The following is a 27,362-nucleotide window of genomic DNA, read 5'->3' as shown; positions in this document are numbered from 1 at the left end:
ACCACAGAGATAAAGTGCCATTTTCATCACATCAGGAAATCATTGATGGTTTTTTACCATCTCTATTGTTTCACCTTTACCTGAATGTCATATAAGTGGAGTCAAATACGCTATAGGCTTCTTACACTGGCTTCTTTCAGTTCGTAAATATGCATTGAGGTGTATGTACTATAAACATGACATCACTGTTGATGTAAAATTCGTTGTAAAGGGACTCGTTTTTTCCCTGTTTTCTTTCTTTTTAGAAAGAAGTTACTAAGTGCAGAGCAAATGTAAGGGGTGAGGAGTTATGCTCCACCTCATTCAGTTTGAAGTTTCTACATAAATTATTTAGAATCTTTGGCAAGGGAGATTTGCCTGTTCTCCCCCATTTGTTTATTTATTCAAATATTTATTTTCATCAGCATGAACCCTTAGATATATCATACTATATAATCTAATACTAATTTAATTTTAATTTTTGCTAAATTTAGTCCATCTTTGGCCAGTGGGGACTCTTTGAGTTGGCTCCTGCATCTCTTTGGCATACCCCATCATGGTGAGCGTTTTCTGTTTTTTTAAGTTTTAGGTTTTTGTTTTTAGCCCTTCCTTTCTGGCACTACAAGATGCTCCAGGATTACTTTATATATTTCCTGCCCCAGCCCTAGATTCAGATGTTTCTCCAAGACGCCGTAGTTCCTATTTTTGGAGAACGTTATCAGAAATTAGAGTCTAGGTGGGCTCACTGCTGTCAGGTATAGCTTCTTCAAGTTCCTCTCAGCTGGGCAGGGCAGGGAGATTTATGTGTGTGTACTATCCTGTGTGTGCACACATCTATCATATAAAAATTTCTGCATGTAAGCGTCTGTTATCTATGTAAGGGTGAACTTGAGTTTATACTGATGTCTTCAAATTGAATCCATTATCACATGTGCCAGTTTAGACTCTTCCTCTTGCTTGTCTATAACCTCCCACTCCAAGGGTAAGAATTGTGATTCACACATTTGCCATCCATTTACTTTGATTGTGCAATCCCACTATACTGGTGATACAAGGGTTTCCAGAGTCATTAGCCCACACCCGCAAGGGGCAACCTTATCAACTAGAGTACAGTGCTTACAAATAGTTCCTTCCTCCTTTGGTCTTAAAACCTTACTCATTTCCAAGGTTACATAGGCCAGCAACTTTTTACCCTACCCTCTTCCATGAGGTTGTTTCATACATGTGCAATGTAGTTAGATTATTCTGTCATAGTCTGAATTCCATTTGTGGACCCCTCAACTCCCTGCACGATTTTTTTTTAAATTGCACACATTGAGGTTTACTTTATGTGAGGTAATACCCTGTGGGTTTTGACAAATCCATAGCATCATGTACCTTTGCATTCATACAGAATAGTTTCACCCCCCCCCCCAAATTTCCTGCGATTCACCTATTCAACTCTCCCCTCAGCAGACTCCTGGCAACCAGTGATCTTTTCCATCTCTATGGCTTTGCCTTTTCTGGAAATGTCATATAAATGGAATCACAGAGTATGTAACCTTTTCAGACTGGTTTCTTTCAGTTAGCAAAATGCATTTATAATCTGTCAATGTCTTTGGGTGACTTGATATTTCACAACTTTTTATTGATAAATAATATTTCATTGTATGGAAGTGCAATTTGTTTGCCCATCTATTAAAGGAAATCTTGGTCACTTCTAGTTTTGGGCACTATAAATAAAAAATACTGTAGACATTCATGTGCTAGTTTTTGTGGGGGCTTAAGTTTTCCAATCAGTTGGGTAAATACTTAGGATCAGAAAATGGCTGTTTTTACCTTTATAAAGAAAATAGAAAACTGTTTTTTAATGTGGCTGCACTATTTTGCATTCCCAGCAGAAAAGAATGAGAGTTCCTGACACTTTGTAACCTTTCCGTCGATATGTATCATCGATGTTTTTGGATTTTGATCATTCTAATAGGTGTGCAGGGGTATCTAGTTACTTTTTTAATTTTTATTTTCTTAATTATTCATATGTTTGTCATCTGTATATATTTTTTTCAGTGTGTCTATACTAACTCCTATTATTGAGAAAAAAATAAGCTTACTTCAAAAACCTCTAAATATTGTAATAGTGTATTTTTACTTGGCTTTGTTGGAGAATAAAATGTTCTGCATATTTCTACATTCGTCATTTCTACATGACGAATTTTACCTTTTCAAATGCCAGTTCTAAAAATAAGTATAATATTTTGGAGGATTTCTAAAATGACCACTTCTGTGTCTTCTTAAACAGAGAATTACAATCCAACAAAAGTCTTCCTTTGTGACTCAGAATCCTCATGGAGAAGGGCTGCTCTTTTACTACTAAGTAACTTTACTTTGTTTACTTGTTAAGATTTCTATTTCCTTGATGCCATATCATAAGCAGTCATTTTCTTTTCTATTTAGAGTGACTTCTAAAATATTTCTCCCCATCTCCTTAATCATATTTATGTTGTACATTGATAATGAAACAACCACATTTTTATTTTATTTTTATTTACTTATTTATTTTTGAGACAGAGTCTCACTTTGTTACCCAGGCTAGAGTGAGTGCCTTGGCGTCAGCCTAGCTCACAGCAACCTCAAACTCCTGGGCTCAAGTAATCCTCTTGCCTCAGCCTCCCGAGTAGCTAGGACTACAGGCATGCGCCACCATGCCCGGCTAATTTTTTTTTTTTCTATATATATTAGTTGGCCAATTAATTTCTTTTTGTTTATAGTAGAGACGGGGTCTCGCTCTTGCTCAGGCTGGTTTCGAACTCCTGACCTCGAGCAATCTACCCGCCTCGGCCTCCCAGAGAGCTAGGATTATAGGCGTGAGCCACCGAGCCTGGCCAACCACATTTTTAAATACCTGCACATAAAAGTGCACATAAAAGTAAGTAACATATGACAAGAATATAAATATAAGATTTAGTGAGATGTTTTTTGATTATTATTTTTTTAACTCAGAGGCATTTTTTATCACTTATAAATTATGGGTTATATTTGGAAGGAGATAAGGGTGCTAGAAGTTGAGCCCCTAGATAAGGGAAATAATGACTGAGCTTTGAAATTATATTGTAAATATAGAGCACTTTCCACTGAAGAACTCAAACCTCTTTTATAATATGCTTTTCATCCTGTTAACTTTTCGAAGTAGCTGTGGTCAAAAGAAAATTATGCCGTGTAGAATTCCCTTTGCTTTTAGAGAGTGATGGCAATTCTATTGCTTCAAAATTTGGGGTGAAGTCATTCTCTGAGTGCGTCAGACTTAACAAAAGCTGCACTAGGCTGTTGACAAGACCAACAGTTGTTTGGAGCTGGATTTTTAGTTTTCCATGTGCTCATGGTTTGAAATGAAAAATAAACTGGGATTTCTTGGTAGGTTAATTGTCGAACTTTAGCTGTGTGAGTGAAGCAAATAACACGTGTACAAGAAGATTAAGTAGCGATTATTTTGCGGAGAAGCGTAACATAACTGAGCCATCTGGTGTGCCGTTATTAGGAGGGGGACTTTGATGGATTACTCATTAAACTCTTTCAACACTTTGTTCCAGGACTGTCAGTGATCTTCTGACTCTTATTAGATTAAGGGGGTGCTGATTTAGGAGGAGTTGGGAGCACAGGGAAGCTCCATGTTCATCACTAACAATTAACAAGGCAACCTTGAGAACACTACCCCAAGCCCACTCTAAGATCTCTTCTTGGCATTTAAGATGTTAATATCACTATTATCTTTTCCCACAACAAAATAGCTCCAATAGCCCCATCTCCAAAGCTCATAAAAATATTTGGAAAAAGGAGTATGAACATCTATATTATCTTGGAAGAGCTGAACAAGCCATTCATCATTGCAACACAAAATAATTAGTTTGGTACGTTTCCATGCAGTGCTGTTTTTCATGTGTCATTTATTCATAAATTTACTTGTTCATTCATCAAATATTGATTCAATAGCAATTTTCGCTATTGACAAGCTAAGTGCCAAGCTTATAGTCTTAAATGAAGCAGCAAATTCACCCCAACTTCCTGATTTTTCATCTAAGCATTTATTCTGCCCTCGAGCCATGTTTTCCGGAGGTCCCATAATGAGCACCTAGTGCCAACTATAATCTCAATCTCTCTAGCTTACTATTTGAGCGAAGTCCTTGAAATCATTTTATAAGCATTGTTAAAGAGTCAGTCCTCTTAAATATTAAGTCAAAAGATTTGATTTGACCTTAACATATGAGGTCTTGTCTATATCCCCATCAATATATCTCTACTGAATTTGTGGCATGATGCAAACTCATCAAAACAAATTGTCCTTAATCATACAATGATAGAACATGAGTATCACTTGGAGGAGGTGTAAAATGGGAATGCATATCATCAAATCAAACAAAAATAGAATATTGTACCTTAGAAAAAGAGAAGTAGAGGTTACTAGCCAATTCACTCTCTGTCATTCTCATCAGCATGCATTTATTAAGGCCTAATTATGGTAGTGCTACATAAAGAAGAACCTGCAAACATACACCGTGCCCTCCAGAGGTGTATGAGCTATATAAGAGAGTTAGCAGCTAATAAGCTGCAGGGAACAAGACATTCTTGTGCTCATTCACTGCTGATTGTCTTTTTTGCTGTCTCTTTGTATTTACTTTCACTATACTTTTATAATCCTCATCAACACTTTAGTGCCTAACTGCTTTTGGTTGTTTCTTGCTTTGATTTTAGTCACACTGTTTCCTGTGATTAGAGCTCAGAAGCTATTTACTGTCTATTTCTGGGCACCGCAGGTTCTCTTTCTTGTTTCTATACTCTGCAAACTTCCCCGTGTGCTGTAACTTAATTTCTCTTTCTGGAAAGTGTGCTAACACGATTTTTCCAGCCCGATGACTGCTGGGACTAAAATAAATAACAATGTCTATAAGAAGAGAGGTGGTCCACCTCACTTTGAAATCCTGCAACTATTGTTGTATCCCTGGCTGGGGTGGGCTGTCCAGGGATTCAGATGTGACCAAGGTGTTAGCACCTGCTCCTTGCTATGGCCCTGCTATCCTGATAGACCCCTTTATCATCTCAATTTTACAGATAATCCAAAAGAAAAGAAAAAGGATAGAAATGTATATTTAGGACTGTCAACTTCCCTCACTCAGCCTAGTTTTTTTGTACATATTTATAGGGTACAGAGTAATATTTGGATGCATGTGCACAGTGAGTAATGATCAAATCCGGGATTAGCCTATCCATCACTTTAACCATTTATCATCTCTTTGTGATGGGAACATGCACTCAGCCTACTTGAAGTCACATTTGTGGAAGTGGATTCTCTGAAAGCACATTGGATAAAAGTAAAAATCATTCAGTGTGTAAAGAGTGAAGCCCAATAGCTACCGTATCCTGAGTATATGCTAGGCAGGAGGCACTGCTCCTACTTCATTTCTGGTATATTCTTATGTAATTTTTACACCAACCCTGCACAGTAAGTTTATTGCCTTTATCAATAGATGGGGGAGACACTGAGGATGTAAGTAACAAAAGATAGTGGATGTCTCCAAAGTTCTCGTCTTTCTTACAGTTACACCCTAACACCAGAATTTTAATAAAAGTAAAGATGTTGCTGTAAGCAGTGCATGCTTTGAGAAGGCCTTGACTTTGAACTGAAAGGATATGGAAATGTTGGGAAACACACACACAAACAAATTGATGGAAAAACTTGCTCCTTTGTAGAAAAACAACATTCTATGCTGTGGGAGACTTGATTGGAAGTTTGGAGAAGGTGACTGGGGCATTTAATAACAGTCTTCCAGAGACATGGCAGAGGAGGATTAGCAGTTGTTCTTTATTAAAGAAGTAGAAGTTATCAATTAAAATGCTTGCAAGATGCTAGGTACCAATTCCAAGGGGCAACGTAGTACCGCATGATAAAAATTTAACAACAAATGTATGATTTATGTGGGTGTGGGGGATGGGAGGGAGGGGAGTCTTACACTCAGCTGTGCCATAGCTGGCTGCGTAGTGACTCAGTTCTCACTAAGGTGTAAAAACCCCGTGACTGATGGCTGGAGATACAGATAGATCCACATAGTCCTGGAACTGCTGTGAGAATCCTAAAGAGCTATTTTAGCTATATAGAAATAAATCTATAAATTAATTATATATAAAGATACACAAACAAATGTAAATTTTTAAAATATTTTCTATATGAAGTTGTCCCCTCCCATCTGTAGGCTCTATATCCACGGATCCAACCAACCACAGATTGAAAATCCAAGGATATAGAGGGTGGACTGGGGGACTTAACCATCTGCAGATTTTGGTATCCAAGGAGGTCCTGAAGCTGATCCCCTGGGACACCGAGAGATAACCATACATATAATTTTATATTGGACTAGAAAACTATTTTGCATAGTTCCATACTTTCTAAACTTCAAGTTAGCAAACTTTATGTCATCCCTGCACCAATGCTGCAATAACCCTCTTGACCAAATTTTATTAACCCTTTGTTGGAAGAAAGCGTTGGCTGCTATAGAAGGAGTCTGAGTATTACAGCCTAATATTATGACTAGAATATTTTGATTGTCAAATAAACCTTTTCCTAGTCCATATCTAAGATACTGTAATGAATAGCCAAAGCTAGAACAGTCCAGAAGATCACAAAACTGTAGACTCAATAGCACAGCACAGACAGTCCTTGATGCCTTAACATTCCGTGTTAGCATCACGTAATATAATGGACCATATCATTAGAAAAGCTGCTGACAGCACTAGATGTCCATGACTTGGAGAAAGGGGTGTAAGCGAAGATTTTTTGAAGTCTAAAGTGCTATATGAATGCCAAGTGGAAGTTTGTTTGTGGGAGAATATTAACACAGAGCGAACACATACCCCATCTATCAGAAGAGTGACCCAGACCCTGAAGATTCTGAAGAGCCTTCCAGTTTCAATGTTCTGTAACTTCATCTCGCCATGGGCAGGTTGTCCTGGGCATGAGTCTGATGACCACAGTCACTACCAGGAACCAGGCCCTTCTTAGTACCTTGTGTGAAAGAGCTGAAATAAAAGAGAATAAATACAAAGCCAGGTTTTCAGAATGCAGAGAATATGCCCTCAAAAGGAAGCACACAAAATGTTCTACAAATCAATAAACAAAAAAGCTTTCACATCTTCTTTGTTTCCATGACACAGTGGAGGCGCTGCATTTGGGAACGTTGATGGCGGCCCATGGCTACTTCTTTCCCATCTCCGATCACGTCCTCACGCTCAAGGATGATGGCACCTTTTACCGGTTTCAAGTAAGTTCCGTGGAGATGTTCTTTAAGAGTAAACTAGAAGCATTGTGTTTGGTTGTTAGTTTTCTAATTTTACAGAACTTTTGAAAACTATGACTCATTTTACTTTGACTTAGGCTAGTTAGAAACCAATTAATGTTAAACTTAAGTCATAAAAAGCAATAAACACAGAGATGGAACGTGCTTGGTTAAGATGATCTTTGAAAGCTAACTTGTGTGATGATTAAAGTTCTTTTTTATATAAAAAGCTTAAGGGGAATTCAGAAAGTGACTTAATGGAATTCAGGAAGATTGAAGAATCATCATTATCTGTAAGTTGCATTTAGCTACTAGGGAGGCATTTGAGAGATATAAATAAATTGATTATACTCTGGCCCTTGCCTGTGATCCAGAATCATCTTCAGTCCAGGTGGACTCTTGTAAGGGTGCTAAAGCTGCAGGGTAAAATTGTGCTAATTATATCAACCATCCACATGTCAGTATCTGAGGCCCTGCCACAAGTCTGTGAAGACTAACATATGTTGTGTGTGCACAGTCATCTTAGAGAGGATACCTTAGATAACCTGCAAACCTGATGAGTCATTTTAGGTCATTTTCAAATGACACAGATGCTGTTCTTCTTTCAAGCAATGATTGTGGACTCTAATTTCATTCACTGTGCATATAGTTGACACTTGAGTTGACAATGATTTCTCTGAAATGTATTCTACATTTCATTAGACATTATGGCTCATTAATAACTGCCTAGTAGATTCTAGGCCGTAAATATAATGCCAGGTTTCAGATTCTAGCTAATTTCTTGTAGGTATTTTGTGGAGGGTTCTCCCCATTGTCCAACTTTCAGACATTGGAGCATTGTTCTCATTTGTTCTTAGTATTATTCAATGCTTTTGAATGATTGAATGCTTATTCAATCATTTAAATAAATTATTTATTAGTAATTTGGGTACCTAAAATTTGTTCGGAACAACTGAGAACAAAGACGAAATATACCTTAAAAAATCGTTTTAATCCTTTGCTTTAAAAACTCATTTCAGAGATCATTGTCTTCCTAGAACAGTTTCCCTGCCCCACCCTAAGGGCCATTTCTCCCAGGGCAAATAATCATAGGACATCTTTGCACTGAATAGCTAGAAATAAAGCTGTCTCCTGAAACTGTGGTACTGACCTAGGTATTCAAGCGTTTAGTTAAATTACTTAATTTTAAAAGGGTTCAAAAATAATGGAGCTTTTTTCTTTCTACAGCTGCACTTAAAGTAATGGTAGAGTAAAACAGCTTATCATTAAGTTGGAGTAACTTGTGGTCCCAATGGTAACATTTAAAAAAAAAATACGAATTATTGGTGATTAGCAAATCAATTGTTTATATGCTACTAACGCTTCTTGATTTTTATTTATTTATTTATTTATTTATTTTGAGCCAGAGTCTCGCTTTGTTGCCCAGGCTAGAGTGAGTGCCATGGCGTCAGCCTAGCTCACAGCAACCTCAAACTCCTGGGCTCGAGCGATCCTTCTGCCTCAGCCTCCCGAGTAGCTGGGACTACAGGCATGCGCCACCATGCCGGGCTAATAGCTTCTTGATTTTTAAAGGTGACTCCATTCCCAGACTGAAATGAGTAGGCAGAAAAGGTGTAAATATCTTAGTCATGCTCATGGGTCAAAAATGGCCTATGAAGGAAGGAACTACCATACATTTAGGAGAAAAGGAGAAACTTTTAAAAAAAGCTTTAAAAAGCAAGGGAATGGGTACAAATGATGTGTGAATTGTGTAACTCTAGGTATAGGCAGAGACTTATCAAGTTCAATGTGCTAAAATAGAAAGACTTAAAACAAACATTATATATATATACTCATCACACTAAAATTACATTAATTAATGTCAAATATTAAATATTACATATTTTAATAACCCATCCATATTTGAAATAGTATATAAATATAACATATTTATAAATCTAATAATCATAGAATCCTAAAACAAAGATTAAAAAAAACCAAAAAACAGAAAAGTCAGGCTTCACTGAATTCCTACCATAATGTCTACCAAGGCATTAATCAGTCTCTATTTGAACAGCTTTATTAATAGAAAACCCATTATCATTCAAGGTGTTCACTTCCATTTTTATGTTAGTTCCAAATGGCAGGAAGTTCTTTATTACATTGAACTGAAATTCAAGTCCTTGAAGGATTTTAAAAACCATAAATAAATAAAATAGGAAAGTTGGGAGGCCAGGTGTATAATTCCTCCAGTGAATGACTGAGAGTCTAACCATCAGTAGGAATCTAAGGAAGCCTCGGAGCATGGATTTGAGACAGACAGAACTCTTGACTTAATTTCACTGGCATGACACAGTGTGTAAATTTGTCTCAGATTCTTAGTACATGTTTTAATCATGTGATTTTTTTGGTATTTATCTTAAACTCACAATTGCCTAATCCTCCCCTCTTAGCTAATTGAAATCGAGATCTGATGCTGTTCTCTAGGTCTCTTTCGTGATTTTCCACACATTAGTATGTGGGCCAGAGGTTACCGAGCAGTGGCTGGACTTCCAGTGAGTTTCCTCCTAGCTAAGGAAGCCAACACTGAAAAACAGAGAAACTCATGCATTAAAATGTCTTAAAGTCCAGTAGAACTATAAAAACAGGCATTTAAATGCCAATGAACTATAAGGGTTTGTTATTCTCATATTATCTTTTACTATAAATCAAAACTTTTTTCCTAGGAAAACAAAACTTCCAATATTAGTAAGGAATGTTGCTTTATGGCATTTCCACATATTTGCACGGGATAAAATTGCTTCATTCTTTATTTTTAGAGTCATGAAATTCTCACTAAAGTAAATGGTGAAGAGTAAAGAAAAATTATAAGAATTCAGCTAAGAATATTTCTTGTGGTTTTGAGAAATACATATATATATATATATATATATATATATATATATATATATATATATGTCTGACCAGTCTGACTAGAATAGATATTTTAAAATTAGGAAAGTAGATATGCACAAACACACATACACACATACACACCAAAATAAAGAACCAACCAACCCAAAGGGAGTAATGTAGTCTATGAGAAGCATCTCAAAAACTAGCACCCCACATGAAAGCAAGTTTTTAACTATTTTGTCTTCATATGGCACCCTGAGAATCTGGATCCAGTTTTATTTCCAAGAAATCAAGTCCTCGTAGCTTCATCTCCCATGAAGTCAAGTGAGATTGGGGTAATCAGGGTGACTCATATAAAGTCTCGATGTCCCCCTATATCTAGTGGTTCAATCTTTTTTCTTCTTCTTCTAAATTCCTGCTATGATTTTATTCACATGTGCACAAAACCACTACCAGTAATCTTCTTGGTTATGCTGCTGTAATTCCCAGCAAAGAGTGGGGGTTGAGTCAATGTCCCCCCCCCCGTGGGTTTCAGACAGTTTAGAAGGACTGTCCCCCAAAGGTTTAAACAGTTCTCCCCAACAACCCATTTTCCCTTCCTGAGAGTTACTCTTCTAGAAGGTAAAAATATCCGATAATCAGAAATTATCCCAAATATGCTTGCTACCCATAGCTAGTTAATATAATTAACTAAAGCATATAAGTAAGCCCATGATACTGATGCACTAACATCTGTAGCTGCTGTGCCACTGAATCTTGGAGACATCATCATTCCAGGGAATAGTGGTGGATAAGTAGACAGTTGGTCATTGCGTTTCCTCAAGACCAGGAGTCAAGCATGTCCAGCTAGCAGAACTAGAAAAAACTTTTTAGAAAATATAAAATGTTGATGATAATAATAGGATTTATTTTCTTGCTCATTTTCTTTATAGTTTAGTCCATCAGTTTCTAGAATTTGACAGATTCAGAATTTGACCTATTTATCGCATCAATTGAGATATTATTAGTTTCAAAAAATGATATCTTGTTTGTGTAGTTTAAAACTTTAGAGCAGTTGGTATCTTTATGAAGAAATATTTTTAAGCGTGCGGCTAACAAGTTGTTTAAATCTAGCTGGATAATGTTGAGAGCTTCGTTATATAATTAATGGAGCCAGGCAAATGATCGCCATATCTCAGAGAAAGATGATGGTTGAGGTTTTCAGATCTACCAAAGGCAGTGTTGAGATACATGATGCACAGAAAACAATTTGTTCTATTTAGACATATTTTATATTGAGTCTTGCTGAATATAAGATTCTTTCAGTCTTCTCGGTGGATGAACTTTCCTTTTTGTTTGAATAATGCAAAACTTTCATGTCAGTTGCTATGAAATTGTAACAAATGTGTAACATCTTAAACACCTGCTTGCTGGTACTATACATATAGGAGCCTGAGTGATTGGTCAGCATGGTAAACGTACAGTGTCTCTCTGAGAACTTGTTCTGGATTATAAAACCTATCTCATTGGCAAACTGTTCTAGATACTTGCTGAAGATGAACACAGCTCACACACCAGAAGCTCCTCTAATTTTTTAATTTGTCTAACCTGGGTTCCACTTCTTTTCATTCCACAGACCCCCTATTTTTGGCCATCAAACTGTTGGGAGCCGGAAAACACGGACTATGGTTAGTGCTGTTTCTCACCATTTTATTATTGACAGCCGATATGTTTGGATGCATGCATACTTGCATTTTATTGCCTTTGTCATTGAGAAAAAGGAAACCACAGTTCTCAGTATGGGACCAACATTTCTAACATTGAATTTATAAATGTCCTTGGTTTGTAAGGCACCAAACCTGGTGGCAGCTTTCTCTGTGATAGTGTCCTCTGCAACTATTAAAGAAAAACTTCTGAGTAAGAAAAAGAGCTACAAACAAGCTTAAAGGGGTTACTATTGTTTTTTCATAGCAGCCTGGTCTAGTAGGAAGAATAACAAAGGGGCCCAGAGAGCCAGAGTTCTAGTTCAACTCTCCCCCTTAGCTGTGTGATTTTTCGTAAGTCCCTTGACTTTCCACGGCTCCACTTTTCTCACTGTCATATGAAGCATCCTATGATTTTTATAAGCAGAGGATTATGTTAAGATTGAGAGGCTAATTACAAGCAAAATTAAAGGTAGCAGAGGAGGTTTAATACTAATAAATCAAGTTCTGTGAACTTGATTTAGAACAAAGTCTGTTCAACGGCCATGATTTCAGTTAAGCTCAAGGAGAAAAATCAGCCCCTAGTAAGTTGTCATCTTCTCACATCTTCCTGAAGGGTACAGTTTGCAAAGACAAGGCTGCAGGGTTTTTAAATGTCATTTCTACAAATACTTATTGAGAATTTTTTTCCTATGCAGAATGGTGTAGTAGACACTGCAGTAACAAAAGTGACTGTCTTCATTTACACTATTGGGTAGCACATAGGCTGGGTGGGAAAGCAGAGTTACACAGAAGGGGTTACTACAGAGTGGTGAATGTAAGAGCAGTGCATGCAAAATTATATGGACGATTAAAAGAATGAGAGATTGACTTTCCTGGGGGGAGGGGGAGGGGTTCCAGAATGATGTCACAAAAGAACTGGTAGCATCTGAGCTGGATTTTAAAAGAGGAAGGGATTCAGGTGAGAAGGCACGGCAATCATTTGAGGCAGAAGAGCTAGCATAATAGACAAAGGCAGTGAGAAGCTCACAGCAACTTGGCTTTCTTTGGTATTGCCCCTGGAGAGACACCTTTGTAAGAAAAAATATAAGAAAATTGATAGAAAACCAGTGGAGCTAACCTTCACATTTGTCATTGAAAAACTTGAATTTAGGAGTTCATCCAAGAGTTTGTCAAGTGCTATTCAAAATATTCAAACTACACCAGCTTTCTTTGGTTTCCATTTGCATGGAATATTGTTTTCCACCCCTTCACCTTGAGCCCGAATGAGTCCTTGTGGGTTAGATGTGTTTCCTGGAGACAGCAGATATTTGGCTTGTATTTTTATAATCCATTCAGCCAGTGGGGAGCTCAAATTAAAAGGCTTCTGCACAGCTAAGGAAACAATCGTTAGAGTGAATGGACAGCCTACAAAATGGGAGAAAATATTTGCATGCTACACATCGAATAAAGGGCTGATAACTGGAATCTATAAAGAACTCAGGCAAATCAGTAAGAAAAAAAAAAATCAAACGACCCCCATTAAGAAGTGGGTAAAGGACATGAAGAGAAACTTTTCAAAAGACGATAGATTAATGGCCAAGAAACATATGAAAACATGCTCAACATCTCTAATCATCAGGGAAATGCAAATCAAAACCACAATGAGATATCACTTAACTCCAGTGAGAATGGCCTTTATCAAAAAGTCTCAAAACAACAAATGTTGGTGTGGATGCGGAGAGATAGGAGCATTCATACACTGCTGATGGGACTGCAAACTAGTACAACCTTGGTGGAAAGTAATACGGAGATCCCTCAAAGAGCTACAAGTAGAACTCCCATTTGATCCAACAATGTCACTACTGGGTATTTACCCAAAGGGAAAAAAAAAGACATTTTATAAAAAAGACATCTTCACTACAATATTTATAGCAACACAATTCACAATTGCAAAGATGTGGAAACAGCTTGAATGCCCATAAATATATGAGTGGATTAATAAAATGTGGTATATGTATTAATATACAATGGAGTGCTACTCAACCATAAAAAATAGTGACCTAACACCTCTTGTATTATCCTGGATGGAACTGAAGACCATTCTTCTAAGTGAAGTATCACAAGACTGGAAAAACAAACACCACATGTATTCACTATTAAATTGGTACTAATTGATCAATACATGCATATAAGGAAGTAACATTCATTGGCATTCAGGCAAGTTGAGGGGGAAGGGGATAGGTAAATTCACACCTAATCGGTGTGGTGCACACTTTCTGGGGGATGGGCATGCTTGTAGCTTTGGCACAGGAGGGAGCAAAGGCAATTTATGTGACCCAAGAGTTTGTACCCCCATAATATTCTGATATAATTTTTAAAATATTCAAATACAACTCATGAAAAAAAATCCAGGAAACTGAAAAATTAATATGGAGACTAAAATATTTCATTCCAGGAGTGAGAATGCCAATTTTTTCATCGCACACATTCTCAAAACTGGGGTCCTTCGACAAAGAAATTATTTAGAAAACAGTTGCTGATTTGTAGACCTGAGTTGGGGAACTTTCTGGTGCATTTTGTCCAGCCCGGGATGATGTCTGAGGACTGTTTCACTAAGGATTATACCATTCTAGTGGAGGAGCCACTTCCACAGCTGAGAGAGAGCAAGAAATGGGCAAAGGACATGAAGAGAAACTTTTCAAACGAAGATAGACTAATGGCCAAGAAACATACGAAAAAATGCTCAACATCTCTAATCATCAGGGAAATGCAAATCAAAACCACAATGAGATATCACTTAACTCCAGTGAGAATGGCCTTTATCAAAAAGTCCCAAAACAACAAATGTTGGTGTGGATGTGGAGAGATAGGAGCATCCATACACTGCTGATGGGACTGCAAACTAGTTCAACCTCTGTGGAAAGTAATATGGAGATACCTCATATTAGAGAAAGGCCCAGGTGTTGCAGACAGACCTGTCCCCAAATACTGTCACAGCCACACACCAACTATGTGCCTTCAGGTGAGGCATGTAACATCTCTGAGCCTCGCTTTGCTCACTTTTCAGACAGAAATAATAATAATTGGCTTTCTAAAGTTGTTGAAATAATTCAAATGAATATGCCTAAGGAAACTAGTATTGCTTCTCTCACATTCTCACATTGAAATCATTGTTTTGTGCTCACTATCATTACTGCCTGACACATACACTGCCACTTCTTGGTGAAAAGCAAGCTCCCAGTCTCAGTGTTACTTTCTATTCATCTTGTATGTCTTTCAGAAATGTGGTAGAATGTTCATAATTAAAAGTCCTGTTTCATCATTTTATAGTAGATTGATGTTTCAATGGTGAGCCTGAGGAAATGTCATGGCCTACACAGCAAATCATTCATGAAACATCCTTCAAAGTGGGTCATCCCAAAATGATGACTGTTACCCAGTTTCAAATTGCCTCCCATCCGTGTCCATTTCAGAGGGAGCAATCTTCTAAACTTTCTCCCCAAACTTGGAATACCTATTTGTCGACTCACTGTAAACTTATTCTTTAATTATTATGTTTGAGTTTTTCCTACTGAAGAAACATATTCTTGTTTGTCTAGCTTGCTTGAATCATACACAAGTGAAAAATAAAATAATTATTCAATAAGAGGTTACAGGAAAAAAAAAATGAGAGGAAGGGAATCGACAGTGATCTTCATTGACATGTAGGTACCTCTCCTGCAGGCAATGATGTTTCATCTTCTGTGATTTTTCTTTTTAGGTGCAAATAAATTATAGCAGCCATATGAATTATCCAACTTGGAATTTCCTACTGCCATGTGTTTAAAGCATACTGTTATAAAACCTAGTCCCTTGCTTTTAAAGAGGATACTGATGGTGTGATGTAGTTGAAATGTGAGGCCTAATGCTTGGTGACTACTTAGGCTGTGTTTGCTAAGACATCTTGGTGGCAGATGGAGTTTATTGCATAAATCAGGTTTAAAGAACAGTTTCTCTCACTCTACTAGCATCCTGACCTCTGTTGCCATAACCAGTTTGAACTTAACCAGGTAGGTTCTGCAGAACATAAGCCTCTATAGATCGGTTGCTATGGAAAAACACTTTTCCACAGTTACCTTGGACTTGTAGGAAAACAAAATGTGTTGATTCTGTCCAATGACAAGCCAATATGGACTCCAAGGCCTACATCTTTATGAGCTCCATTCTTTGAAAATCAAGCGGGATGAGATTTCTGATATTTTTCATTCAAGTACAAAAAGCATTAGGCCAGTTAAAATAGAGTCAGGAATAGGCTTCCCATGTGTGTTTGCGTCATTAAGAGTGATCCGGCACTGATGGGTTTGCATGGAGGCTGGAGGCCAATGCACATGGAAGCTCTAGAGAACTTTGGGGAGATGTAGAGAGAGTATCAGCAGTAGAAAACTGGAACAGAAGCCAGGGACAGGGTCTTTACTGGTGTCTCTGGGCACACACATTGCACATTGGGGGCTCTAGAGAGGAGTGCACATTGACCAACGTCTTTAGACTGGCTTCTTTTGAGAGATGAATGTTCAATGTCCAAATAGGATTTTAACCTGAAGAAACTGAAATGTCCAATAAAGACAGAAGCTGCCCCTGTGCTTGTATGACTCACCTCCCTCATCACACCCAAATCTTAGCCTTGACTGTCTTTCTCATCTTGGGTTCAGTGGTTTGCCCTCTGACCTTAATCCTCTGATGGATCTAGGAATTATTGGATTTTACCTTGCTCAGCTTTTCTGCTTGTGAGGTGGATGGGAGCAAGACTTCTAAGTTCCTTGCATGCAGAGAAGACACCAGACAACAGATTTTTACAAGGGAAGGAAGGATAAGCAAAGCATGACTAAGCAGGTTGTTTTTATTTGTTTTGTTTCTGATCTGAGTCAACATCTGAGAGCAATAGGATACTTAAAGTTGGTTTGTTCTCCTCCATGTGTTTTACCTTCTCACTGAGCTTTGGAAAGTGTTGAAATCTAATCATTAGTGTCATGGAAAAGGTTTCTTTTGAGGTTATTATATTTCCCGTGGTTTCCCTGTAGCTTTGGAGCTGCCATGGAACAGAAATGGAGAGAAATCTGGCACTTTCAATTGGTAGGGTTTTATAAAAGGACAAGAAATAAAATAAGAGTGTGTTTAATCAAAATCCTAATTGCAAAATCCTAAGACTTGCATGTTTTTAAACTTTACATGTGTTCTACCATCAACCTGTAAAGAGTACAATTAACACATGAATGTTCCAGCATTTTTCCCCAAAGCTATCATGATCAATGGGTGTTTCTAAATCCGTGTGCCCTGGAACAAGATCAGAGGTAGACCCAGGAAGAAAAATAAAACATTGCATCTTACCAGGAATATCTCATCATCATTCAAATTACTGATGCTCTGGGACAATTGAAATTTTAAAGCATAAAATAAGAAGCATTAAAAATCTACACTGATTCAGGGAAATTGTAGTAATATAATCTCCTAATATGTACATTCTGGCTTAGGTGGAGCTTTTACCTGGTGGAGACAGAGTAGAAGGGAGGTGAGGGGGGTGTTGACAGTGTCAGTGTTAAAGCAAAACTTCCCATATGTTAAGGTAGGCTTAAGAACTATATGAAGCACATTTATTTCATAAAGAAAAATGACTAACCATGGTGGCCATGATAAAAGCAAAAGCTGTTCCGATTTCTTAGGGAGACTTTCTGAAGATCAAAGAATGGAAGGGAAAATTTAAAAATACAGAAAGACCACGGGCAAGATTATTTATAATTTAAATATGCATTAATAGCATGTAGTATATGAAGTAGCAGTCTTACTTCATGAGATTCAATTTTCTCAGGTCTAGCAATTAAGGCCGACAAGATGGTCTTGGTAGATAAATGTATTAACAAGAGAGGCCTCATCCTTTCATTGCTTAAATATTGGGGGGCTGTGGGGAAGCAGATCATAGTTCACTTATTAGGGGACAGGATTTAGTTTTGGGTCACACAGTGAAGTTTTCTCAACCTGGGGAGGTAGAGATAGGGACTTTCACTAACACCCTGGGAGGTAAATATTCTATATTTGGTGCACCCCTTGCTTGGAATCAAGCTTTTTTTTGCCCTAGAACTGAAACAGCATAGAACTGAAACAACAACACTACTTTTTAAGCTCAAGTGATCTGCAAAAACAATTAAATTAAAGCCTGCTTACAGGGTGACACCTTTCTCAGCTCATCTTTTCCTTGAGCAAAGAAGGAATTGGGAAACTTTAGTATTTTGTTTCTACGTTGTCTTAACAGAAGGGAGATTTGTACCATTTTGTTTCACACTGAACAAGAGGAGAATAAACCAGAGGACCCCAAGTCAGGTTTTGAAATTGTTTTAGGCATAGCAGTTGCACGAACTACAACTCTCCCTTGCCCCAGGATGTCAATGTCAGTGCTAAAGCCTGACTTCCTCCAGTCATGCAGTGTCGAAGCTGGAGGGAACCAATTCAACTGACTGAGGTCAAGGTGCAGCGGCCAGAGAGAGCCATGGGACTCACCAAGCCAAGGTCACGCCTCTCATTGGCCAACTTTAGAACCTACTGAAAAGTTAGATGAGTAGGAAGATGCCTGAATCCCTACTTGGTAGAAAGCTCAATAAAGATTTTCTATAACTTACTCTTAAATGGTTGCACCTTGTCTCAGGCTGTGAAGTATCCCAAACGCACTGTGACATTGTATTTCTAGCATTGTTGCAGAACAAATTCAGTCAAGCTGCACTTTATGTAACTGACCTTTCTTGCCAAGTTTGAGGTGTCAGATTCTTGTTAAAGAAGTTTCTGTCTAAGCCAAGAAATATTTTTCCAAGGCAGCCCAGCACCCTGCAGTTGCTTTCTGGTTTCTTTGTAAAGCTCTGGTCAGCTCCCAGCTGGTATAATAAAAGTAACAGTGATAACATATTCTCCTCCCAGATCACTGTGTTATTTGCCAAGTTCTAGTGATATATTTTGGGCTGGATTCCCTGGACGGAGGAGGAAATGGCAAGGCTTGCTAAGACTTCTTAGACCTATTTCTGTGATAGACATATTTTGTTAGCGAGGGAAGAACAATGTCTCTGCTTAGGTTGTAGGGAGAACTTAGGATTCCTCTGCCCACGTGACTGACCATTCCAATTCTCAGTTCAAATCACCAGGTGAAATACACGACAGCTAAAATGTGTCAAGGGGGACTTCTGGGTATGGAATCCCCAGAACACCACTTTGCCATTGCAAAAGGAGGTTACATCCTATACAACAGCTAAAGCAGTAGTCTGAGAGGGCGTTTAAAGATACACCTGTGCAGATTGTCCAAAGCACAGATGCGCAGACACATGAGGGATTATCAAAGTGAACTGTTCCATAGCCTCTTTCCAGAGTGATCAGCACAGCCTCGGGGTGGACTTTACAGATATTCGCTTAGAGATCTAGACTATAGCTAGTATTTATATGCATTAGTCCGCTGTAGTGAATATACGCTCAGAGGGCCACCCTGCTAAAACCTGTGTGGCAATATGGGTAGTGCCGTGCAGGTGGACGGTGTTAGATGGAGACTGGGAAATTAGTAGCTCCAGATTCAAAGCCCCAGTTGGCATTTTCACTGATTAATTTTATATCATACCTAACCTGACCCATTCTGCCAATGCACATCTACAGATATTTATTGAGCACCTAGTGGTGTGCAAAACATTGTGCTCATGCAATGGCAAGAATAGAGGAAAGAGAGATAGCCTCCCTGGGCCATGTCATCTTATAGTCAAGGAGAAAGGAATAGGCAGGGTCCACAAACAAACTTTACATTTCAGTATACCTCCAGCATGACCTTTCCCTGACCTCTAAGTCTTTGTCCAGGACATAGATCAGCTCAGGACTGGAACTCCACCTGAGCACTTCCAGTGAGCGCCCTGAGCCCGTTGCATTTTCCCATTCCTGCTGTACGATGCACCAGGAAGAGTATGAGTTTTGGAATCGGACAAACCGTGCTTCATATGCTGGCTCAGCTTTTAATAGTTGTGACCTGTGTCTGTGATTTCATTATTTGAGCCTCAGTTTCCTCATCTGTAAAATAGCATCGCAAAATCAGATCCCATTGTACAACCAGCAGAGCATCAGTCACACACAGTTACTCACTCCTTCCTCTGTCTGCTCACTCTGATAAACTGCTGGTTCTTTCTGACTCTCCTATTATCTTTATTTAAGATATTGCAAAATCTTTGCTGTAACAAGAGTTATTTTGCATACTCTTTATTATGTTTGACATATATCATGTTCATAGAGCAGACAGATAAGAAAATGAGGGTTGCTGTCTCAGTTATTGCTAATTCATGGAACATACGATTTTTTTCTGACTTCCTAAGAAACTATGGCAAGTACTAGTTAACACAGTGCTGTTGCAGCAGTCTTAAGTGGATTTTGATTTGCAGCTCATATAATTCTTGTCTTGAAATATCTTCATTGGTTTCCTTGGAAACTTTAAATTGATTTTAAGGTGTGCATTCTAAGTTTCAAGGTTCATAACCATAGTGATATGGATCGTTTTAGCACCTCATGGACTTTAATTCTTTTGCACTGTGAACTGGCAAAAGTGTCAGCTACTGGTAATTTTTAATAGTAGGCACCCTGCAATGTTTTATAATCATTCATGATGTTTATATATTTAGTAATGTGTGCAACATTTTAAGTACTATGCATCATGAACTGAAATTGGAAAGAATCTTAATTGCATTTTTTTGATGTTGTTTTAAAAAATATGTGTATATCCATGTGCCTATGTGATTCTTCTACAGACTAAGGCTGAAGTCCCACGTCATCTAGCTTGGTTGGCCAGTGATCAATATTCTGTGTTATGCCATGCATATAAACTTTTTCATACATTCTTTCCCCACCCCCCAGTGCAAGAACAATTTCATTTATTCAATAAACCCAAAATGGGAGAAAAGTAGGTTTTCTAAAATTTAAGTTTCTATTGCTTAATCCCTCTGGGCAATTTGAGAGAGACAGAGATCAGAAGACAGGGAGGATAAATGCTATTCTTGTATAAAACTGCAGGTTACAAGTATATATTTCAAAAAGAAGCCCCAAATACCCAATGTGTGACTCTAAGTAGACTTACTCCAAAATTACATAAGAAAATAAGTTTATTTTATCCTCATGGTTGGAAATAAATGTGTGTGTGTATGTGTGTGTGTGTGTGTGTGTGTGTGTGTGTGTGTGTGTTGAAGAGATACATACGGATCATATACAAAATGCAGCGAAGCATGCTTTAAGAAATGTCAAAGCTTTGTGTCACTCCCAGACTCGATCTTTTCTGGGAGAAGGTATCATATTGCTTACTTTTATTAATAGCTCATATGTTGGTTATTTTAATTTTTAAAATTAATTTTATTCTTTCTTCATCCTGCCTCTTTCCTCCCCAGGAGAGGGAATGGCATGTATCTTGGAATTAAGAGAAGCTAAACACTTACTTGGAATGAAGATGAGGATGCGGAGTAGTAACAGATGTCATCTTTGTAATTAAAAGCTGTCTTAGTCTGTTTAGTGTCACTATAAAGGAATACCTGAGGCTGGGTAATTCATAAAGAGAAAAGGCTTATTTGGCTCACAGTTCTGTAGGCTGCACAAGAAGCATGGCGCCAGCATCTGCTTATGGTGAGAGCTTCAAGCTGCTTCCACTCAAGGAAGAAAGCGAAGGGGTAGTGGCCTGTGCAGAGATCACTTGGTGAGGGAGGGAGCAAAAGAGAGGGAGGGAGGGGCCAGGTGCTTTTCAACAACCAGCTCTCTTGGGAACTAATAGAGTGAGAACTCATTACCACGAAGACATCACTAAGCCATTCACGAGGGATCCATTCCCATGACCAAAACACTTCTCAGTAGGCCCATCTCCAACACTGGGGCTCAGATTTCTACATGAGGGATCAAATAGTCAAACCATAGCAAAAGGCAAATGTTGCATGGTCTTTGACTCCTGTTGGGAAAATCGGCACTGTCGTGGGATAAATAACAAGACTAGTTCTACCCATGACAGTTATTTGTTTTTAATATATAATTCATATATCACTGCTACAAAGATCTTTTCTCTTTCCACTAATGAATAAGTGACTTCAGTGACCAAGTAGATCTGCACTGAGCTGCAGGGAAGCCATACATTTCATGTGACTATTTAAATTTAAATGTTAATTAATTACAATTAAATTAAATTAGGAATTCAGTTCCTTAGTCTCCTAGTCACATTTTAAATGCTCTGTAGCCACATATGGTTAACGGCTGCCATATTGGACAGCACAGGCATACTGCATGTCCATTACCAAGGAAAGTTCTATCAGGCAGCACTGATGAGCAAATTTTCAGGCCCAATTTGTTCTAGTTGTGTTCTCCTCTTTTAGACCCAGCTGATTCTCTTTTGCATAATCCATGTTGTTCTTACCACTCACCAAATCTGTGCAGCATGGGCTTGAAATTTTCACTCTGCATTTGTGATTATTTAAAGTTTTCTATCAGAACATCATTTTTTTCTTTCATTTTATTATATAAGTAATTTTTATTCCCTATAGAAAATTTGCAAAGTATGGAGGATAAATACAGGATAATACAAGACAATCTAACCCTTCCTCTGCCTGGAATGGTTAGCACTTCTAACATTATAGTATGTTGCATTTTGTTATTTTTAATACATACACATATTTTTTCAAAATATAACTGTATGTCCTATTTTTTTGCTTTGACATTTTATTATGATCCTTTACTAATATCATTTAATTCTCTTCAAAAACATTCTTTTAATATTCACAATATTCTATCATGTAGATGTCACATAGTCTGTTTGGATATGTAGTTTTGTTTTCCAACTTCTCCCTGTTATAAACAAACCTATAATGAATAATCTTGGACCCAAGTAATTGCATTTTTCTGATTTTTTTTCAAAAATAAAATTCTTGAGGTAAAATTGTCAAACCTAAGGGTGTGAATTTTTTAATTGAATTTGCTTTTCTCTAATTATTAAAGAAATAAGCATTTATTTTAAAAATATATGAACATGCATGAGAATTGAATAGAAAGGACAAGGCCAAACATTGCAAACATATTGTTTTCCTGTTTTTGTGGTTTAAGATGTGATCTAGGGGCTCCTGTATATAATCCCAACCTCAAACTTTCCTGTTAGTTAAAGATGCCAAGAAATACAATAATAGTGTATTCCAGAAAAAATATAAGAGATAACAATAGTTGTGAAATAGAATATATCTTTTGTTTTAAATTAACAATGCATTTCAGCATCTTTTGCACAATATTAGCAGAAGATTAGCTCCTCACAGCAGAAGTTCTATAGTAAGTAGGGATACAACTTAAGAAAAAGTAATTCTCCCTGTTTGTAAATATTTTTGTAGTTTAAATTCAACCGATTCTTTGTAATGTGGTATTTTTTATACAATTGGCAAGAAATATTAGATTTTACCTCCCTGATGGTTTTAATACAGTTTGCATTTGAAATAGTTTTCAACTGAGACCTTCTGTCTTACCGACTGATTGCATTAATGGAAACCCTTTTGTGGGACAATCCGTGAGGGATAGCACAGCCTTTCTAATGAGTAACAGCTGAAGAGAAAAACATCTGAATGGTTATATTGGTTCTTAATGGAAGTGGTCGTCAGAGCTAAAACAAATGCCCTCTTTCTTCAAACACAAAGAAACGGCGGCTAAAATGTAACAATACATAGCTAAGTATGCCAGAGAAAATCTATAACTAGATGTCTGAAACAAAAAATGAATTTAAATGAAGAGTGATAAGTTTGAAAGCCTCCAGAGGTCTGGGAGAATATTGGATTGAATGTTAGAAAGAATAGGCATGGGGATGGGAATTCATGCCCCCAAGGTGACAGTGCATGTGAAATGGGGACTAGGGATGGTGAGGAGCAGAGGCTGAGACCCCAGAATACAGACAGGACCTCGGTGTTATGCAGTTATAACTATACCAACCAGCCCAAGGAAGCAAGAAAGAAGCAGAAAGAGAAGCAAATTAATATCTCAGGAAAAGTACAATTCCAGTCCTGTGATATGCGTAAGTATGAAGTCAGGAGCCACCAGGCCATACTTAAATATAAAAACTGGCTTCAGGCATGCAAGCTCCTTGCAATACCTGGAAGAAGTAAAACTAAAATTGCTACTGAGCGTTGTTTCCTAGCCCATTGCATATAGAATTCCCATGGGAAAAAAAATTAGTCTGTTGAAGATGAGCTCACAATGAAAATGAGAAATCATTCAAGGAAACACTATATCAAAAATGAGAGTCAACAAACCAACAAGAAATGTATATTAAAATAATCTAAGTAATATTTTAGATAATTAATATGATATAAAGAGAGCTAGATAATATCAGGGGGAAAATGGGATTTTGGAAAAATTCCAGGAAGATTTGAGAAACAACCCGAGACCCCAATAGTCCAGAATTACATAATTTGTAAGTTTTTAAATTTATGTTGAAAATATTTAAAGTCAAATTTAAAATATGCCTTTCTAAATTATTTTGTTTGTTTTTCGAAGCAAGGGCATGAGCAAAATGCATTTAACAATCACTCCTCTACAGAGGACATCCCTGAAGCAAGGTTGGACATAGTATGTTTCAGATAGAAGAATATTGAGACTTACTCCTAAATAATTTCCAGAGAAGTGTGATTAAATATTTGTTTGCAAATACTATCAGAGGAATATGCCTGGTTTAGCATAACCTAGCTGGCAAAGGGAAAAGAAAGGAAATTTGCTTCTGCCAAGAATTTACATGTAAAAACCCACCTGCTGCTTTACTTAAAACCTTCTTATTTCTTAAAGATTTCCTTATTGTAACTCTTCATCATTAAAGTGTTTATGTCTACAGTGCAAGGGATAAGAGAATCAATGAAAAACTGGGTCATGTAGAAAGTTCATGACGAGGTTAATACTCCAGGCCCTGCAAGATGCAGAAAACATACTGTCAGTTTAGGAAAACCTTCCTTGACCTCCAGTCCACCCAGAATAGACCACGGTGGTCGTGAGGACTGGAGAGCTGTCTCTGCCACCGGATTGAGCCACTTGAAGGTGTGAGAACTACCTCTTTCTATTACCAGTTCCTAGGAGGATATGCAGCACTTAAGCATGTATTCAGTAAAGAAGTATTGAGTGAATGAATGAATGAATTCTAAGCCAAAGTCTTGATTCGTAGAATGTATTAATATTATGTGATCCGATGATATAATAATATTTATCTCTAAAGACACCTACTATCTATACCCAAATTGATAATTAGAAAAGAGTGTAGTGTTGTGAAAAGGAACATTTTAGATGACAATTTCTGAATTTCATTGAGAAACTATATGCTTGTCCTATGGGCTCTTGACTTTAGAGAATTATATTGGTCACTTATTTCCGTAGTTTGTAGTAACAGTCAAGTGAATACACAAAGATAGCCCTTGTTCTAGAACCTCTAGAGAAATTTTAAGGGACATAATTGTAAGATATCAAAAATATATCAAAGTTTGTCAGATGAAGAAAGCAATTCAGAATACTTGGTTTTAATTTCATATTCTAAAAGAACACATGACTGTTAGGAGGCCTCAAAAGAGAATAGAAACAAAGTGTATAAGAGAAAAGTAAAATATACTAAGGGAACCATTAGCATATAATTATATGATTCATTAGATATAGTCTGATTTAATTATCTTCTATGAACACTAAATAAAGAAGCAGTGTGAGTAATAAAAACCACAAACTACCATCCCAGGAACAGTATGTTGCTCAGCGATGATAAGATCCTCCCATCTTCTCAGAGTCTCTGGGGTCTTCTCGGAACTTCTCGCCCTAAAATCTCTATTTGAGCCCTGGCTCTGCTACCTTCTAGCTCAGACCTTTAGCTGAACTCTTTTCCATTCTCAGCCACATATTTCAAATCTAATAACAAAAGTAATAAAATAAATGTATGGTTTTTAACTCACACCATCACTGTAATGTTCAGAGGAGACAACATACATGAAAGTGACTTGCAAACTAAATCGGCGTGTAAAGCAGTTGTGGCTATTCACTTACCTATGCAATGCATAGCAAAATATTAAAAGTAATTATTGTTTACCTACTTGTTTGTCTCCTCCCAGTTTAACGTAATTACTAGGAGACTAGGAACATGGTCTGAATTGTTTATCTGTATCTTCGTACCTAGAACATTACCTGGCACATTGAATGAATTAACGACTGAATGAATACATTTAACTTAATGTAAAATTACATCCTACATCTGGGGGAAAAAGCGCCTCCATTTTCATTTCTTACTTGATACATTTTGGGTGTAGCTTAAAGAAACATATGCATTATGTAGAAATTCTAAATGTAAATACACTGCTATTATAAGAAATCAAATTATTGCTAAGGTCATGATGCCAAATTCTAATTTATTTCTAAAAATTATATGTTCATTTGTATCTGAAGTAACACTTAGAATTATAATTGCACTTGACTAAAGAGCTGATAATCAGTCACACTGCAGATATATTTAATCTTATATTAGCATAATGCATTATGAGCTTTCAAAGAGCTTTTACATTGATCATTTCCTTCAATTTTCATAACCACCCCAGTGAAGTCAGAGAAGACATCATTAAAATACCCCTTTCTCAGGGCTCTGGCTCAGAGAGGGCAGGTGATTTGCTGAAGTCACCTAACTAGGAACAGGGATCAATTTACTGAATTTTGCAAATGATTTTTATCTGTGTATTTGGGAAAGCCCTGACTTTAACCCACATTTTTTTTTGGGGGGGGGGAGACTGTGGAACAATTTGGTTCACTTAGTTGCTTACAATCCTAACTATAATAATTCTACGCCCATTTGCAGGTCGGAGTGCTGCTCTGATCACAAACGACTTTCCCCCCAAAATTTCAGCACTCAAAAAATTATGCTTGGAACCTCAGGGGAATTTCAAATGGAAAGGAACCTATCAGAGGTTGCAAAGTAGATGAAAGTGATATAATGAACAGGTGAAATTTAAGGGGAAAAAATTAAAGTACAACTTCATAAAGTTAAAGAAACTGTTTTTTAAAGTGTTTTGCAAAGTCTGTCTCATCCTAATCCTCTTTTTCTGCATTGATCAGGCTACTTTAACGTTCTTTCCTTACACTCCCAGAATATCCTAGGCCTTTTATTTCAGCAGGAGGATGTTTGATAACTGCTCTCCAAGTTACCCTACACTTGTGGATTCGTCCTTGATTCAGTTTGTACTGAATATTTCTCCAAATGAGAATGGCTCTTCCCAGACAACTGGGTTCAAATGCCAACTTAGCCATTTCTTAGTTGTACAACTCGAACAAGTTCTGTAAACTCTCTGTGCCTCAATTTCCTCATCTGAAAAATGGCAGTAACTATAATACACTCACCACATAGGGTTGTTTGGAGAAATAATTGGTTAATTTATAAAGCATTTATAAATTCATAAAACACTGTAAATTTATAAATTTACAGTGCCTGGCACATGCTAGTGAAGTGTTAACTGTTATTATAATTATTGCAGCTGTTATTATTATTTTCATT

General features: G+C 37.3%; 1 protein-coding gene across 3 annotated transcripts in view; it reads left to right on the top strand.

The window, feature by feature from the left end:
- RGS7 (regulator of G protein signaling 7) overlaps positions 1-27,362 on the top strand; it is a 401,788-nt gene that overhangs the window by 296,662 nt on the left and 77,764 nt on the right. For all 3 annotated transcript variants that reach the window (XM_075995508.1, XM_012751216.3, XM_012751212.3), the window contains exons 5-6: positions 7,159-7,265; positions 11,770-11,821. In XM_075995508.1, coding sequence (XP_075851623.1) covers positions 7,159-7,265; positions 11,770-11,821 — 159 coding nt within the window. The remainder of the gene's footprint in view (positions 1-7,158; positions 7,266-11,769; positions 11,822-27,362) is intronic.

This window comes from Microcebus murinus, chromosome 19, assembly GCF_040939455.1.
Source record: "Microcebus murinus isolate Inina chromosome 19, M.murinus_Inina_mat1.0, whole genome shotgun sequence".
NCBI lineage: Eukaryota > Metazoa > Chordata > Mammalia > Primates > Cheirogaleidae > Microcebus > Microcebus murinus.
The sequence above is the reverse complement of the archived record's forward strand: the minus strand, read 5'-3'. Positions and strand labels throughout refer to the sequence as shown.